The sequence below is a fragment of the Columba livia genome, chromosome 3 (assembly GCF_036013475.1).
Source record: "Columba livia isolate bColLiv1 breed racing homer chromosome 3, bColLiv1.pat.W.v2, whole genome shotgun sequence".
NCBI classification, from domain to species: domain Eukaryota; kingdom Metazoa; phylum Chordata; class Aves; order Columbiformes; family Columbidae; genus Columba; species Columba livia.
In genome coordinates this window covers 77,827,677-77,844,192 of record NC_088604.1, presented here as the reverse complement: position 1 = coordinate 77,844,192, position 16,516 = coordinate 77,827,677, and the positions used below count along the sequence as shown (strand labels likewise).

The window sequence follows — 16,516 nt, the reverse complement described above, 5'->3', positions numbered from 1 at the left end:
AGCAAGGAATGGGCAGTAAATTCAGAGGTTCAAGATGGCTTTTAAGCTTGGCGGGTTGTAAAGGACTAAAAAGTGTTGAATGAGTTGAAGTTGAAGAGAATTAAGGGAAGTTTGTAACAAAAGGGTGGCATACTTTTTGAGGGACAGAAAGAAGGAAGGATTGACATAGGTGGAAATGAAAGGAAACTTTAGGAAACTTTAATTGTTATTGTCCTTTTTACCAATTGTTCTGTAGGTAGAGTTCTTCAAAAGTAAATATGATGTGGTGCATTTAATATCCAGTAATAAATTGTTACTCTCTCACCTTTACAATGACATATAAGCTGCGCCTTGTTCCACATTATTTCTATAGAGCTACAACAGAAGCTATATGAAAGAAAGCTGTATTGGATGGCTCTTATGAGACAGGGCAAACAGGTTGATGGAACTAAAAACTTAATTTTCAATACCTATTATCTCAAGGGACAAAGCATGTAAGGAATCTCCAGGTTACTTCCAGCTGAACACAGTTCTCACCGAAGCAAAATTTATTGTGAATAGAGGAAATAAAACAGGCATTTTGCCTTGGGCATCACAATGTCTTGCTGTTGTGTGGATCTCTCTTATAAGAAAAAGTGACATTTCTATGCATATTGAGTCTTACTTGATGCTCTTCCATGACAGCGAGCTCTCCTAGCTGATTGTTCATTGAATTGTAGATTCACTAGCACAGTCGAGTTTAGCAAAATAATTGTGGAAGCATAAAATAAAAATTTAGTAAACAAGAGTAACTTGTATATAGAGACATATGTAATACTACAGATTTTTTTTTTGCCTTTTGCAAAATATCTCTGGAAAAGAAATAACTTTCTGAATATTTTATTTAGTTCACAGTTTTATAATTGGCACTTGTCAGCATACAAATTTTCTTTCTGTTTTAAGATGCATGGAAGAAACACCCTGGCATGTGTGGCACTAATTATTCCGTTCCCTTTCAAGAAATGAGAGATTTCGAATTCAGTGTCTTCTGAAATGAGCTGTAGTTTTATACTGCATATTTATAAGCGTTGCAACTATTGTTAAAATCAAATCCAACATGACTGATGTAAAATATGTTAATGTTTATGGAAAATATCTTCTCGGTTTTCAGTTAAGGTTTGGAAAAGCCAGAATAATTTATTTTGTCTTATGGCTTTGATTTATTAATGGTGTCCTTTAGTGAACTATATTTTTGTGTGATAAAAAGGGATGAGAAGGAGAAAAAAAAAAGCTGTGTTGATTTTTATAAAGGATAAAAGAAATATGCTTTTATTGTAATTGATTTGTCCTTTTCCCCTTGTGCAATTATCCTCATAATACCTTGAGACTTGACATTTACTAACATGCTTTTTATTTGAGGGATTTTTGCAACCATTTAATATGTTATTGTATGTATCTGCTGATATCAAACTGAATAAAAATGTCCTGGAAGAAATGTACAGGCTTAGTAAGCTTTTAGTATTAACTCAGTTTTGTGTAAGACTTTTGTATTAGAAGAAAAGTTGACAATTGTTCCTCAAAAATAAGTAGTAAAAAAAAAAAAAAAAAGAATATTTTGCAGTCTTTCTTTAAACAGCTAGAAAATAGCACTACTTTTCTCTCCAGTCAATGCTTTTAAATCAACACAACTACATTTAAATGAGCTTAATGAGTTTTATGAGATTTGGGGAAAAAGAAAGTGCCTTGAATTCAAAATGTTTTTCCCAAATGCCAGAATATAGTCATGCTATTCTTTAATTTACTTAAACTTTTTAAATTTCCATTCTTGAAACTGTTTTATCTATTATTTTTTTAAAGGGCATAAATAATGTATTGGGGTTTGTATCTTTCATATTGTACAAGAAATAAGCAGGTATCTGCCATGCTTTTTTTACCTTTTGTCTAAACCTGAATATGCATCTGTGAGGAGTTTTTATGTTGTTGAAAGTGTTTGGCCCCCGACTCTCTCTCTCTGGTCTGCAAAATCCTGTTCCATTTGATAAATTTGCCCACTAAGACTCAAAGTTTTAATTGAACACTGGGAAGTCCATGAAGTATAATTCATCCATGCAGGTAGAATGCTCAGGCTGGGCAAAGAATGTAGTTGGTGAGAATGAGTGAATAATTTAATGTTTATACCCCTTGGATCCCAGGTGTTCCTTCCAGAAAAAGGTTACTAGTTGTAACGTGCTGATACTCATTGTCTCTCCACTGGGAGATGGGCTGTAACCACCAATATAGATAGGTTTTTGAAAGGCTACTGGACACTTCAGTTGCACTTGGTTTGTAAAAGAAGACTGTCATTTATGTAGAGATAACGATCTTTTTGTATCCATTCTAAGAATATGGATGACTTCTCAGTGCATGACATTTTGCAAAATCTTCCTTATAAATTTCTGTAAAAGCACTGTAAAAAAAAAATCAAGCTATATCAAATGTGCTAGCAAAATGTTTTCTCATCCAGACAATCTTAAAAGGAGAAATTAGTATATTACTTCATTGCTATTTGAAATACGGAATTATAGCATAAATTGTATTGGAGGACATTTCTGGAGGTTAGCCAGTCTAATTCTCTGTTTAAAGCTGCCTTCCAAGGTACATTCTGATAGGTTGCTCAGAACCTGTTCCCCTTTAGCTGTCTCTTTAGCTTTTGAGCATCTAAGGATGGAGATTTCATAAACTCTCCTGGCAACTTGTTCCTGTGTTTGATTCCCCTCAGTGAGGGGCTACATCTTGTGTTGGTTGCCTTGGAGAAGAGTCTGGGTTTCCCTTCTGTATAACCCTTCACCAGCTCCTGGGGTCCTGCAATTATTTCCCCCCTCAAGCTGCTTTTCTCTAGGCTGTGCAAGCCCATCTCCTTCAGCCTCTCCTCATCTGTTATATGCTGCAGCCCCTACTTGTCTTGCCAATTGCCTGCTGGCCTTGTCCCATTCTGTCTAAAACTGGACACTACTCTTCCTGTGGCCTCACAAGTGCCAGAGAGGCATAATGTCTTCTCCTGACCTGCTGGGCTGCTCTGGCTGGTGCAGCCTTCACCTCTGCCTGGGGGTTCTGCTGGCTGCTCTGCAGCCTGGTGCTCACCAGGGTCACCAGTCCTTTTCCACAGAGCTGCTCCTAAGGCAGCTGGTTCCCAGCCTGTGCTGTTGGATGAGTTTGGTCTGTGCCAGATGCAGGACTATGTTGGTCTCCATAAGATTTTTGTCAGTCCATGTTTTCAGATTGTCAAAGGGAGTTTGATTTGACGTGCTTCACGTGCAGGTCAGTTGCCCCATCCCAGCAGCTGCTGCCTCCAGGGGAAGCAGGGAGTGAGCAGCGAATACAGGCACCCTGCTGCTATAGGACTCTGCCTGTGTGGATGGATTAACCTCCTTTGCCTGCTTTCCTAAAATACTGCAGGGTTTATGCATTTCAGTATCTGCCCTATGCACATATTTATTAAAAGCATGCCAGTTATTCCCCTTCATCTGCTGCACCCATGTACAGCCCTAACCTCCAATACATCAACTGCTCTCCTTCAGCTTGGTCATGTACGTGAACTTGTTGCAGATGCATCCCATTCTATCATTTGGATAATTAAAAAAAAAATGTTAAACAGTAACAGCTCTACTAACCTTCTATAAACCTTTTACTAACTGGGCACTAATTGGAATTCGTAGTACTGATCACAGTCCTTTGAGGCCAGCTGGCCAGTGAGTTTGTGTTCACCTTATAATCTGAATGTCCAAACTGTGTATTTTCATTTTAGCTACACAGATACTGTGGGAGACTGTTTAAAAAGCATTGCTAAAGTACAAGTAGGTGACATTCATAGCTCCTTCCTTGTCCACAAAGCCAGGCATCTCATTGTAGAAAGCAATTGAGTTGGTCATGCATGATTTGCATTTGGTAAATCTATGCAGGCTGTTTCCAAGCATCTTTTTGTCTTTCTTGTGCCTGTAAATGTCTTCCATGAGAATTTTTTCCTTAATCTCCCTGGGAACTAAGGGTTATGGTGACTAGTCTATAGCTTCCCAGACCCTCTTTCTTGCCCTTTTTAAAGGTGGGTGTCAGCACTCACTGTGACCTTTCAGAGGTGATACAGAGTGGCCTTACAGTGGCACTAGCTGGTTTCCTCAAGATGCATTCTGCTTGGTCCCATGGACCTGAATGTGTCTAGTCTGCTTAAATGGTCTCTGACTTGATCTTCCTATTCCGTGGTAGTGCTTTGCTCTCCCAGGCTGAGCCAGGTTGCTCAAGAATGAATTTAACTATTCATCAAGGGCTGAAGAGTTACTAGGCTCAGTTTTCATTTGTTAAAAGCGAGTTGCTGCTTTGAATGTAAAGCTTTAAAGAAGAATAAATTGTATGAAATTAAGGAACCTATATAGCACTTTGTTTGAACAATGTTGGCATTTGTTGAAGACTTTATGTAGACATGGTTTCTCCAAAGTAGTTTCTTACAGCATCAAGCAAAATTATTAATTTCATCATACCAAAAAATGCAAAAAATATTATTTCATAGTAGCAGCAGGTGCAGTCAGTTGAATTATGTGCCATGAGTGATCATTCTGCTCATCAAAATTAACATTTTGTCATTTGTGTTTATTGTGCAGTTCAGAAGATTACAAGCCAGTGTATTTACAGATCTTATAGCTCAATTAAAAATAATACTTTTCTCTTGCTGCAGAAATTTTTAATAAGATGTGAATGTTTTCTAGGAGACTCATACTTCATTATTCTCTTTTATCTTCATTCACTCTTGTGCAAAAGAGCATCAGAACTACTTTGGAATAGATGAGAATCTTGGACCTGTAGCAGTCAGCATCCGGAGGGAGAAGGTTGAAGATGCCAAGGAGAAAGAAGGATCTCAGTTCAACTATCGTATTGTTTTCAGGACAAGTGAGGTAAAGTTCTTTTGGTAGTTCTGCAAAGGAATGGAAAAGTTCCTGTAGAGCTTTGGATACTAGTTGTTTGTCTGTGAATATGTTGCTAACTTTGAAAGTAAATCTGTTAATGGGAAAGGGTGGTTTCTTGTAGTGGTAGTACATGAAATTGCTTCTGCAACAGTGTTCCACTTCTGTACTGCATGAGCTTTTTCTCATTTTGAACAGGCATCCCTAAGAAGGTAATTTCCCTGAAAGTAACTGCAAGGGAACTGATGAAAGAACAAAGCTCAATAAAAGTTTGGATCAAGCTGCTTGACATTATGTTTCTAATGACAGAAATAAAAGATTAAGGAATGTAGGGAAAAAGGGAAGGGAAAAATGTGAAAGCGAGTACTATGAATTGCTTTATTTTTGTTCTGTTTCAAAATATTTTCTTAGAAGCTTTTTTGTGAGATATTTTTAAACACTTCTACATACATGATTTGTGGAAGGAATATTAATATGTTGATTAAAATAATGGTCTTACTTGAAAGAATTAGCTCGCTTCTGATTGTTGTGGAAAGACACGTCTCATAACTTATTTCAAGCATATTATCTCTTGCAAAACTAATTTCTTCTTTATCACAGCAACTAGCTTTGATTTGTATGAAAATATGCAATGTTATTATTGTAGCAAGCAACTTTAAATTTTCATAATCTTTAGGACTATTGCTTTTTATTGTGATTAGGACATAGAGAAGTTTTAGCTAGACCTGGTATCTCTGGGCTCGTGTGCTTTTAGAAACAGATACAGAAACATATATGTGTATATATATACACATATAATACTTTCTTAGGCTAGGTTTTTCTTTTCTTGCCAAAAAAAGCAATCTCTGTATGTATATGTGGAGAGCTGACTCACTTCTAAGAAATTACTCACTTCTCAGAAGTTACTCTCTTTGCCAGAGCCAATGAAGATAAAGGAGCATGGTTTAAAAAGTAGGTGGATGGGTTAAGTGAAGGTGCCGTTAGCTGTGGCTTACCTTACCTGTTCAACCTCACATTCAACTACTGTGTCTACTAGGGTAGTATGGCATTAAAATTATCAATTTTTAGTTTTCCTGGTGTTTTAAATATTTTTTCCAAAAATGTAATAGTCTTAGGAATTAGAATAAGTTCATAAGATTGTTGGTGAATTTCTTTCAATAAAAGGCATTTGTCACTGAGACAGTAAGAGCCTATCTCCTCTGTAAAAGTTATTTAGTAATCTTTTCACAGATTAAAAAAATTAAAAATAGGAATATTTTTCTTCCCTGCTTTTGCTAAAACCTGAATTTTATAACTTTCAAGGCCATTGTAGTATTAGAACTAAAAATGTTTTGTGCGTTTTACTTCTGCTGTAGCTTACTACACTTAGAGGAGCAATTTTAGAAGACGCTATCCCATCCACTGCTCGGCACGGCACAGCAAGAGGTCTGCCACTCAAAGAGGTGCTGGAGTATGTGATACCAGAGCTGAGCATTCCGTGCCTGAGGCAGGCTTCCAGCTCACCCAAAGTACCTGAACAGCTGCTTAAACTAGATGAACAAGGGGTATGTAGCACATAACTTTTCTTTAAAGAATAGTCATTAAAAAAAAAAAAAAAGTCTTAAATATTTTGGAGGTGATTTTAATAAACATGGATCTGTAATGCAAACCTTTCACTTTCATGGGTTTGGAGATGCCTGTGTATTTTCATAGATAATATGAGGTTTGCTTTACTAAGCAAATTCTTTTTAAAGTACATTGCTGCTTAGGAAAAAAATCACTGGTCTATGGAGAATCTCTTTAGATGAGTGAGAAAGATTATAACTAAAGTTTTAACATCGGTAAGACGTGATTTTAACAATCTGCATTTGCACTTTAATGCGCACAAATGCTGAATGCAAATAAAGAGACATCTAACATTTTATTAATGTGCATAGGTAAGGAGGCAAAAGGATATAACATTAAATCTCAACATCTAAAATTTTGGGTTGTTTTTTACAATAACATTTTTATTAACTTGCAGTAATCTTACTAGAATAGAATACTTTGGAGTTCAAATAACTGAAATTGTCATTGAGCCTAATGAATTAACCACATGGCAATGAAATATTAATATTGTTTACATTTGGAGAAAAAATGGTGAGGTGTATTGGGTTCTGTACAGCAAATCTGCTTCATTCAAAGCTAGTGATTAAATTTATAGCTTCTGAATATTTTGTGAAGGACAAGCTTGTGATGGCTTTTAAATCCATTTTTAAACCCATGTTTTAAAAAATATTCATTTAAAGTGCAAATTCTAGGCAAAAGTCTGTATCTCTCTGTTCAAGTTGAATCAGCTGCTGAATTCAGCTGATTATGATGGTGGTGTAATTAATTTTTAATGTTAATTCAGTTTGGAATGTAGTGATTGTGTCTAACATTGGTGGTATCTGTCAGAATTCTGTCTTGTGGCTATAAAAATAGTTCAAAACAGAGTAAATGTAGACAGGGGAAGAAAAATGCTTTTTTGAGTGGGATGTTAAGCTAGTTTTGTATATATATTTTACTACTTTTGTTCACTGTAGTCATTGGGGAGGACTTTTAATTGAAAATTCATTTTGCAAAATGTCTTTATTTTTTTTTCCCCTCCGTGTTTGTCAGTTTTTCTGGTAAAACAAAGGGAAATCAGAAGCACCAAGTTCTGAATCTAAGAATTCCTGATGTTGCTCTGTCTTTACTGTTTGAGCTTCAGAGTGAGTTGGGTTAATCTAGTAGATAATTTTCACTGCTTAGAGGGGCACTATGTTCCAGGCAGTCTACAGTACTTCTTTATTTGACTTGGCCTAAATATTTCCCAAATTCACTGCATTTTGCAGAAATTTCAAATGGAGATTGTCCATTTAACTGACCAAAATAATTCTTTCATCATCAATTCCTAATTTTGAGAAACAGCATACATAGCACTTCTTTTTGGTTTGGGTCATCAATTCTGAAAATTCAATTCTGTTGTGAAATGGCCTGTCACCAGGCAAAATGTAATATTAATGTGTGTTATGTGCTGCTTATTTTGAGATAATTACTTTGAACATAAACAGAAAGCTCTGCATAGAACTGGCATGAGATCCATTTATGCTGTTAATCCTCTTATGTACTTGGTGCTTTGAGTTTATTAATCAAGCAAATATAAAAAGAGTTATGCTTGGAACTGAAGGTGATGGCTGGCTGAAGTGTCATGAATTTAAAAATATGAATCTTAATCTAGAGGATTAATACTGTCACCAGGATAAATATTCATTTTGTATAATGGTGTATTGAATGTTTGCATAGTTCCTTAGGAGACTGAAGACTGGTGTTTTGATTTCATTTTCTACCTGTTTTGTAGTATTCAGTAAAATCTAGTATGGATTATGGAGACGTGGGTAAAACTGTGTCTCTAAAATGACAGTAGGAAGTCAATGCAAATTCGATGGTTGACCTAATTTGAATATATAAATAAATAGGCTGCGTTTTCCCAGTTTATTCTGGTATATGATAGTCAGCATTAGATTTGGCTGTAAAATTACGTAAAAGTCAACTGTCTGTAAGCTGGACAGGATTTTGTTTGGGTTTTTTGTTGTTGTTTTGCTTATTTTCCTCTCTAATTCTGCTGTAGTTCCTCCTCCCCATTTCTTCTAATCATTGCTTTATTATGCTTTTTGGCTCCCCTCACATTCCTCTGGGAATATTTACTTCTTTGTAGGCCAAAGGCTGAAGTTTACAAAAAGCCCCCCAAAATTAGGAGCTTTGGTAGCAGTGATATTTAGTGGCTGTGAGTGTCTAATCTCTTCAGGTTCCTTGCCAGGAAAACTCCAAAATCCTCACGTGATGAAAGTCGATGAGTTGTTGTTACATGATAAAGAATCTGTACTGCTCAAGACAAGATGGCAAGGTTCAGTATGAGTGATTTTGACTATAACACGGTCATTTTGAGTCAGGAAGGACTTCTGTGCAGCTTTAATACATATCTTATACCCAAGAAGCTGAATGGGTTTAGAAATTAATTTATAATGTCACATTATTAAGTTTTTCTCAATATCAAATTAGATGTAGAATTTCTAGTATAGAAATTACGAAATCAGAACCATGTCTGCAGTTTTTTACTTAAAAAGACTTGAATAAGCAGGCAGTGCCATTTCAAAACTGGGATACTTCATCAGGTTTAAATATTCTGATAGTTTTTTCCTAAGATCCTGCCAAAGCTTATTTGACATTGTGAAGGTATCTCGATTTCTGCTTCTGTTCATTGCCCATGGTCTTGTCATGAGGGTTCTTTTGCTTAATTCTTCTAATTTCACAGTCATGAAGGTTCCAAGCAGAGGGGTAGGCGGTTCAGATTTCTGCAGTGAGCTTGTAGCTGCTGCCTTGTTTAGCAATAGTGGTATTGGTAGAATCAAATTTGTACGCAAGTGCCTGGAGTTTACGGTACTTGTTCATGAAGTGAAAACCCTGGATGAATTCCTTCCTTGAGCTCCTAGAACAATGTTTGTCTCCTAGGACAATGTTTAAACCATGAGATGGTACATTGTTTTGGAAGATACTTCACTTCTGTTTGGAATTCTATTGGTGTTTTTGAACAAATTCAGGAGTGACTGGTCTCGTCAGAAAGAATGAAGGAGTGTAACTGTGTATTTCTAGGTTGAATATGTTGCCCGGGTGCTTCTTTACTGCTGTTTGTTTGCTCCTGTTGTTAGTGATTCAGCATTTAACGTCTCCACTTCTCAGTTCTAGTGTGAAGTCAAGGAAATTAACTTAAACTCCATGTGGTTTAAGCTAAGCTATTTGACACAGAGCGGGGGTAGAAGTGGAACTGTGGTCACAATCATTTTAAGTCTCTGCTGGGAAATGTCAATAACAGCACTGCTGCCTGTAGTCTAGTTCTTGTATGAACAGTTTTCTTCCAGTTTCCTCCATTACATTCACGCTAGCTTTCCACTGAATAAAATAGTCACCAGTGAGCAATCTGGAGCCTTTGGTTAAATACCCAGCTCTCTCCAGGCAGTGCTTCAAAATGGGCATCAAACAAGGAAGCACTCTGGATGGATGACAGCATCCAGTGCCAGTCAAAAGGAAATGACAAGAGCAAGCTGGTGTCTTCACCCTGCCCTTCTCCAGAGTTCCGTGGTCTGACTTGGGCTGCTCCTAGAGTGCATCCATAACCCAGAATCTCCTTTTATTTCACATGGTCCCCCCTGCCATTCTATACCAAACTTTGGCACAGCTCCTAGTTCTTCCGTGTTCTGTGCTGCCCAGGTGAAACCTTTTTGCAGCACCATTCATTCCTGTCCTTACTGCGTCTGTTCTTTGTTCGTGACTGGTGCCTGGTCAATGGCCTCCTGCCAGGCTATGTTCCACAAGGGTTCACCCCAGTATAAAGCAAGTTATCAAAGGGAGAAGATGGATTTACATCCTGGGCTCACCAGAGGGGTAGGAGGGTGGCCACCTTACATTACTGTTATTCCTGCTGAGCTGCAGGTTTTCTACACCAATAAACCAAATTCTGTAGTGTGCATTGCCCTGAATGTAGATCTGCTGAAATCACAGAGTTAGGCCTGTTTGTACAAGTTAAAACGAGAAGAAATTGCCCTACTGATAGGCTTAACTTCATAGTAAAAAATGAACTCTGGACCCAATTGATGTTTGAAGTGTTTTGCTATTGACTTCGATAGTCTAGCATTTCCCTGTTACTTCATTTTAATACATTTATCTTTTGGTCATGAGATTCTTAGTGTCAATGATTCTATCTATGGCCTTCAAAACTCCTCATTAACTTGGCTATGTTGGGGATTTTTTGTATGTTAGTTGTAGATGAAGGTAAATAGTTAAACCAGGAATGCTGTCAAGTTAAATCTTGAATTTAATGGAAGACAAAAAAAAGAATACTAGCTTAGAAAAGCAGTAGCATCATGAAAGCACTAGGTTAGTAAAAGCATAGTGAAAGCTTTTACTTCTTCAGGGGAGATAATGATTTGGATAGTGGGTTTTTTGTGTGTGTTGTCTTTTTGTTGTTTTTTGTTGTTTGGTTGGTGATTTTGTTTATTAATTGAGTGTTGGCAACTGCTTATATACAGCTCTCCACTTAAAATGGAGAAGCATACCATTTATTATAGAGGGAAGGTTAAGGATTATTTGAAGTCTGGAATGATATTTTTGACACTTTCTTCTTTAATGTGTGTATGTTTTCTTGACCTTTTAGTAATCTCATCTGGTAGCTTTTCATCAAAATTGCTGTGGTAAAACATTGGTGCAGTAACATGTCTAGGTATTTGGGTTTTACAATATGCTTAACACAGCAGACTGTTATGTATTTCTAAGGTGATGCAGACTGTTCTTGTCACCTTTGCTCTAATAGGAATAGAGTCCTTGCATAACATTCATTTTAGACTCTAATCCTGAAGTTTGATTAAGAGAATTCCGTACAGCTGGAGAGTTGATTTAAGTTGTGAATATAGATAAATGTCCTAAGGGAATCTGGTGTGACTGATGGTCTCTGTCAGTTTGTGAAGCTCTAAAAGTTGTCAGGTAAGAACAATAGGACTAATCCGTTCACATGGAGTTTTCCCATTTGTCATCTTAAGTATGTATAAAAGGCCAGTAAACAAGACAATACTCTTCTCAAGAAGTAACCATCTCTTTTACACTTCACTTTTTATGGTTTTTATACTTCTTTTTTAAACGAAGTATTCTATCTCTTTTTAATGTTCTAGAATTGAGACCTTAGTTTGTTTAACAAAATTATTCAACTGCAATCTTATTTCTAGCTCAAAGTATGCTTTTGAAAATGGGGAATAATTTTTAACAATGGACAATTTTATGGAGAGGGCAAAAGGTTACATACAACAGAAATTACTGTTCTGAGGGTCTGTTTTAACTGAACTGCACTGAAGTTTAAAGGGTGGAAATAAGAGATGATAAGCTCTTCTTGTTTTGAATCTGAGAGAAGACAGTTATACAAAAATTGCCAGTTGAAGTTGTCATGCTGTAACATGCTTTTATAAATAACTGACTGAGTTAAAAGTCTGAACGTCTTCATGTGCTGCTTTTATCTATCCGTGTTTGGATAGTGACAATGCATTTTTCTTTCAAGTTGGTTGTTTTGTGGGGTTCAGTTTTGTTTGTTTTTCTGTAGTGACTTAATTTCCCAAATCAGAACATGTATTTTTTTTCACTTTCAGATAACTTCTGCCAGGGATTTATAACAATGTTAATATTTTAATAGTTGATGTTTGTTCTAGCGATGACCTTTCTCCTGTAATTTTTCCTTTATTTTCCTTTCTTCCTTTTTTTTTCTTTTTTTATTATTTTTTTTAATTTCAGCTGAGTTTTCAACACAAGATTGGTATCCTTTACTGCAAAGCAGGCCAAAGCACGGAGGAAGAAATGTATAACAATGAGATGGCAGGACCAGCTTTTGAAGAGTTCCTTGATCTTCTGGGCCAGAGAGTACGGCTAAAAGGATTTAGTAAATACAGGGCTCAGCTAGATAATAAAAGTAAGTTATGTTTCTGATGTATGGTAGAAATATCCATTTGATCTTCTGCAAGTCCTATTCTGTCTTTTCAGGCTCTTGACTTTGGGTTTTGATTAGTAATATTACTTGATAAATGAGGAAGATGAAGCATATGATGAGAGCGTGCATCACACCTTGTCTGAAAGGTTATTTACATTAGTACAGCTGAAAATCAAAGCAACTTATTTGATTTGTTTGCACTTAGTTAAAATCATACTATGTGAGTGATATTTTTTATGTATTTCAGAATTTCCCAGCTACCTGGGTAATCTTATCCTTAAAAAGGCAAAAGAAAATACATATATTTCAAATATGGAGTCATGACGAGGTCCATTTTCCTTTTTCATCTAAACTTTTGTGCTTATTTCTCATCAACATATATGTCATTGTGTATATTTTGAGAAGCAATCAAGTTTTCTAGTTTCTCACACATACACAATAAGCATGTTATCATTTGGCAACTGATAAATTTTAATCTACCCAACCGCTTCGTTATTACTGCCATTTCCATAGGTCTTTCAGTTTCCCTAAGTGCAATAGTATAATAATTTAATTGTACAAATTTGGTGGGTTTGGTAGCAAAAAGAGGAGCTGAAGTATTGCTGTTAAAAAAGTCAGTATGTTAACACACTACTAGTACTGCTTTTCACTGGCCTATACTTAAACCTAACTCATTCTTAGTTTAATGCAGTTTTCACAAGATTTTGAACAACTGATCACTGTGAGCACTGATCTAAGGATATCTGGTTGTTCTTCTGCTTTATTGTAACATACTATTTTAATAGATATAAAGACTAGGCATAAGAAAGATGTTTTTTGCAATGAGGGTGGTGAAACACTGGCCCAAGTTGCCCAGAGAGGTGGTGGATGCCCCATCCCTGGAGACATTCCAGGCCAGGCTGGATGGGGTTCTGAGCAACCTGATCTAGTTGAAGATGTCCCTGCTCATGGCAGGGCGTTGGACTAGCTGACCTTTGAAGGTCCCTTCCAATACAAACCTTTCTGAGCTATGATATGATTTGTATCCTTATTTTTGCTGTAGCTTGCCTATAACATCCTGAAAATAGATAGATATATATGTACATACTGGATGTTGCCTGTGTGTAACAGAAGAGGGATATTTTTTTTAAACTACTAAATCCTGCTACTTCTGTGTATATGCTGCTTACTCTTCTAATCAAATGATAACTTCCTTGAACTGTTAAAGATAAGCTGCCAAGAAGGAGGCTTAGAAAGATGTACTTAAAGGAAATTAACAGAATATCTTATTTTTTTGCAAGGGATTTTTTTGCCTTTCAGATAATCACAGAGATCTAAGAATTTCCGAGTCCTATTTGGCAGGAAGTCTTCCTCCTGCCACTTATCCACCTGATCTAACCTGGTTCTTAGCAATCTTTTGCATGTTTTTCTACTTCAACATCAGTCTTCATTTAACTGGAATACACCTGGATTTTTATTTTTTTTTAAAGTAGTATGTTTGAACACTGATAAGTGTCATAGTCATAAGAGTATTTCTCTTATCAAACTGCTAGTGACCTTGATGGACTGTCATCTTCTGTACAGCATTAGAAGAGAGACTTAATGATTAGCATTAGAAATTTTTGGAAATGTCTGGTGTGTGTGCATTGTAGTTGGTGCCCAGTGCAGATAAACAGCCCATACACCCATCTACAGTGGGAAAACAGATACACAAAGCTGGTGAAAAAACCTTATGATTTCGCAGTGAAGGGAGACTGGCTTTGCAACTCGCTAAGTCTTTCACATTCTCCATCTCCAATAGTGGTCAGGAACAGTGAAAAAAGGGAGCTGAATCTTATGACAGATTCTAATTTATTACTTACAAGATGGGAAAGCTGCAATTCCATAGCCCTGTCAACCTGCATAAGCACCACATTCTTTTTTATTAATATTATTGTCTCTTTGCCTAAATCCATGCTTGTTTCACTTTAATAATGCAGGCTTGGTAGAGGCTATTGAATCCTATTTCAGTACAGAATAATAACTCATTTTTCAAATTAATGTGAGAAATATTCATTAACACACTATGGTTGTCAGATTAAATAGGGATGAAAAAGTCAAAGGAATAAGGGGTGTTTTGGTTTTGCTTTTTTTTCCCCAATCAGAGCACTACCAAGTATCACCTACTAATTTTTTCGTATGAAAAACATGTGCACATCTGTCAGCATATTCAGTTTCTGTGTTTGCTGTGGTTCAGTATGAATGTACATGGCTGATTCGTATTGTATACAAATCATGTAGTAACATAATTTTCATGTTTTGCTAATGCTGTGTGCCATTAATGATATTGGCCTGTCATACGTTCTCATAGTTTGCAGCAAACAGTAGAATTAGGAGAGTTCACACAGAAATATTAGTAGTCTTCAGTTCTGTATGTAAAATACTGACTTAATATTTTCTGTTATACTTGTTTTTTTAATGTAATGGCACAACAAGTATTACTGCATGTCATATTTATAATTGGATAATACATTAATCTGACCGACAACAGGTTCAGTATAGTGTAAAAATTTCATATCTGATAGCTACGTTTTTGTTAGGAATAATGTTTCAGTAATATTTTTCTCAGTTTTTATAGGGCTCACATTTATTAAATTTTTCTGTTCTCAAATGTTTGCTTAGTTGTGGTGTTTTTCTTTATTTTTTTTAAGTTAAAAATTTGGTCTGTTTATTTAATATTTTGATAGGAAATGAATGGGTCCATTTCTCATGGAATATAGAATGTTGCAGTGGGTTGTAAGCCCCCACCTACCTGCTTGTTTATGCCCCCAGCAGAATGGGGAAGAAAATCAGTAGGGCAAAAATGAGAAAAACTTGAGTTCAGATTAAGACAGTTCAATAAGTAGAAGAAAGGAAACACCCTTACCCCCTTCACCCCCCAAAAAACCTCTAAACACCAAGGAAAAAACACACCATGACAACAACAAACCAACAAAAAGCCCCCACAAAAATGTGCTGCAAAGACAACCACTTGCCAGCTCCCATCAGCAGACAGGTGCACAGCCAGGCTCTGAGCAACAGCTACCATGGAAAAACTGCCCCTGCTCCAGTTTTACACAGAGCATGACATTACATGGTATGGAATATATCTTGGCTCAATTCGAGATCCCACCTGTGTACCCCCAAGCTCTTGTCCCTCCCCAGCGTAATTCCCAGGATGGAATGACGAACAGCTTGAGAAACAGAGAAAGCACTGATGCTGTGCAATCTTGTGATTCAGAATGGCATGACATTAAAGCACACTAAAGAAGGGCAGAAAAGAGTGTGTAGTTAATATGTTCCACATGTTGTTCACATTCGCAAGATCAAGAAATAAGAATATTAGAGGAAACGTTACCAATTTGACACTGTATAATTTGTCTAGTACACGTTTTAAAGCGTATCTATTGATTAGGAATGAGGAATTAAAATATTATTTTTGGAACATTAATATTCTCATTTGTAGTGTTCACACTTTAGTTATGGATTTGGATTATGGATAAATTGAATTATATTTGCATTTAACTTTCTTATACCTGTAAAGAGAGAAATTAAGGTGACAGAAATGGAGGAAACATTGCAATTTTATCTACAGAGTGCTGTTTCACTTCCATTTGATAAAAGGTGCTTTTCTGCAAAAAAGCAGAAATGTTTCATGACTGAAAGTTTTGCCAATTTTTCTCAAACTTTGTGAAATAGAACTAATGTTTAGAAAGGTGCAAAAAAAAGTCAACCCAGATATCATTTTTTTTCACTAAAATTGTCAGCAGAGTAATGTTTATAGTAACAATTGTTATGTAAATTTAATTAGTGGTCCTTATTAGGTGTTCAGTAAAGCATCTATTGAGTTAGAAGTTTTCAGCTTGCTTAATATAAGGGACTATGTTTCAGAAGAAGAACTTGCTAGCTCATTTCTGAAGTCAAGTTGCTAAATCAAAAGTATTCAACTAAGTAGTGTGTTGTATCAGGAAAGCATTGATTTAAGGGTAAATAATCTGTCTTTCTGTAATAAGTAGTTAAAGGGACTGTTTTGTGTAGTATATGTTCAAGATAATTTGACTTCATTTAATATCTAGTTGCAAAAGGAGTTTGGGAGTAGGTTTGCAGAGATCAGTGTAGTTTAGGC

The 16,516-nt window shown here is 36.2% G+C and overlaps 1 protein-coding gene across 9 annotated transcripts in view; it reads left to right on the top strand.

Annotated features, from left to right (window-relative positions):
* The window catches only part of SIPA1L2 (signal induced proliferation associated 1 like 2), a 137,094-nt gene that overhangs the window by 60,124 nt on the left and 60,454 nt on the right, over positions 1–16,516 (top strand). For all 9 annotated transcript variants that reach the window (XM_065057767.1, XM_065057766.1, XM_065057765.1 and 6 more), the window contains 3 exons: positions 4,747–4,880; positions 6,245–6,433; positions 12,201–12,375. In XM_065057767.1, coding sequence (XP_064913839.1) covers positions 4,747–4,880; positions 6,245–6,433; positions 12,201–12,375 — 498 coding nt within the window. The remainder of the gene's footprint in view (positions 1–4,746; positions 4,881–6,244; positions 6,434–12,200; positions 12,376–16,516) is intronic.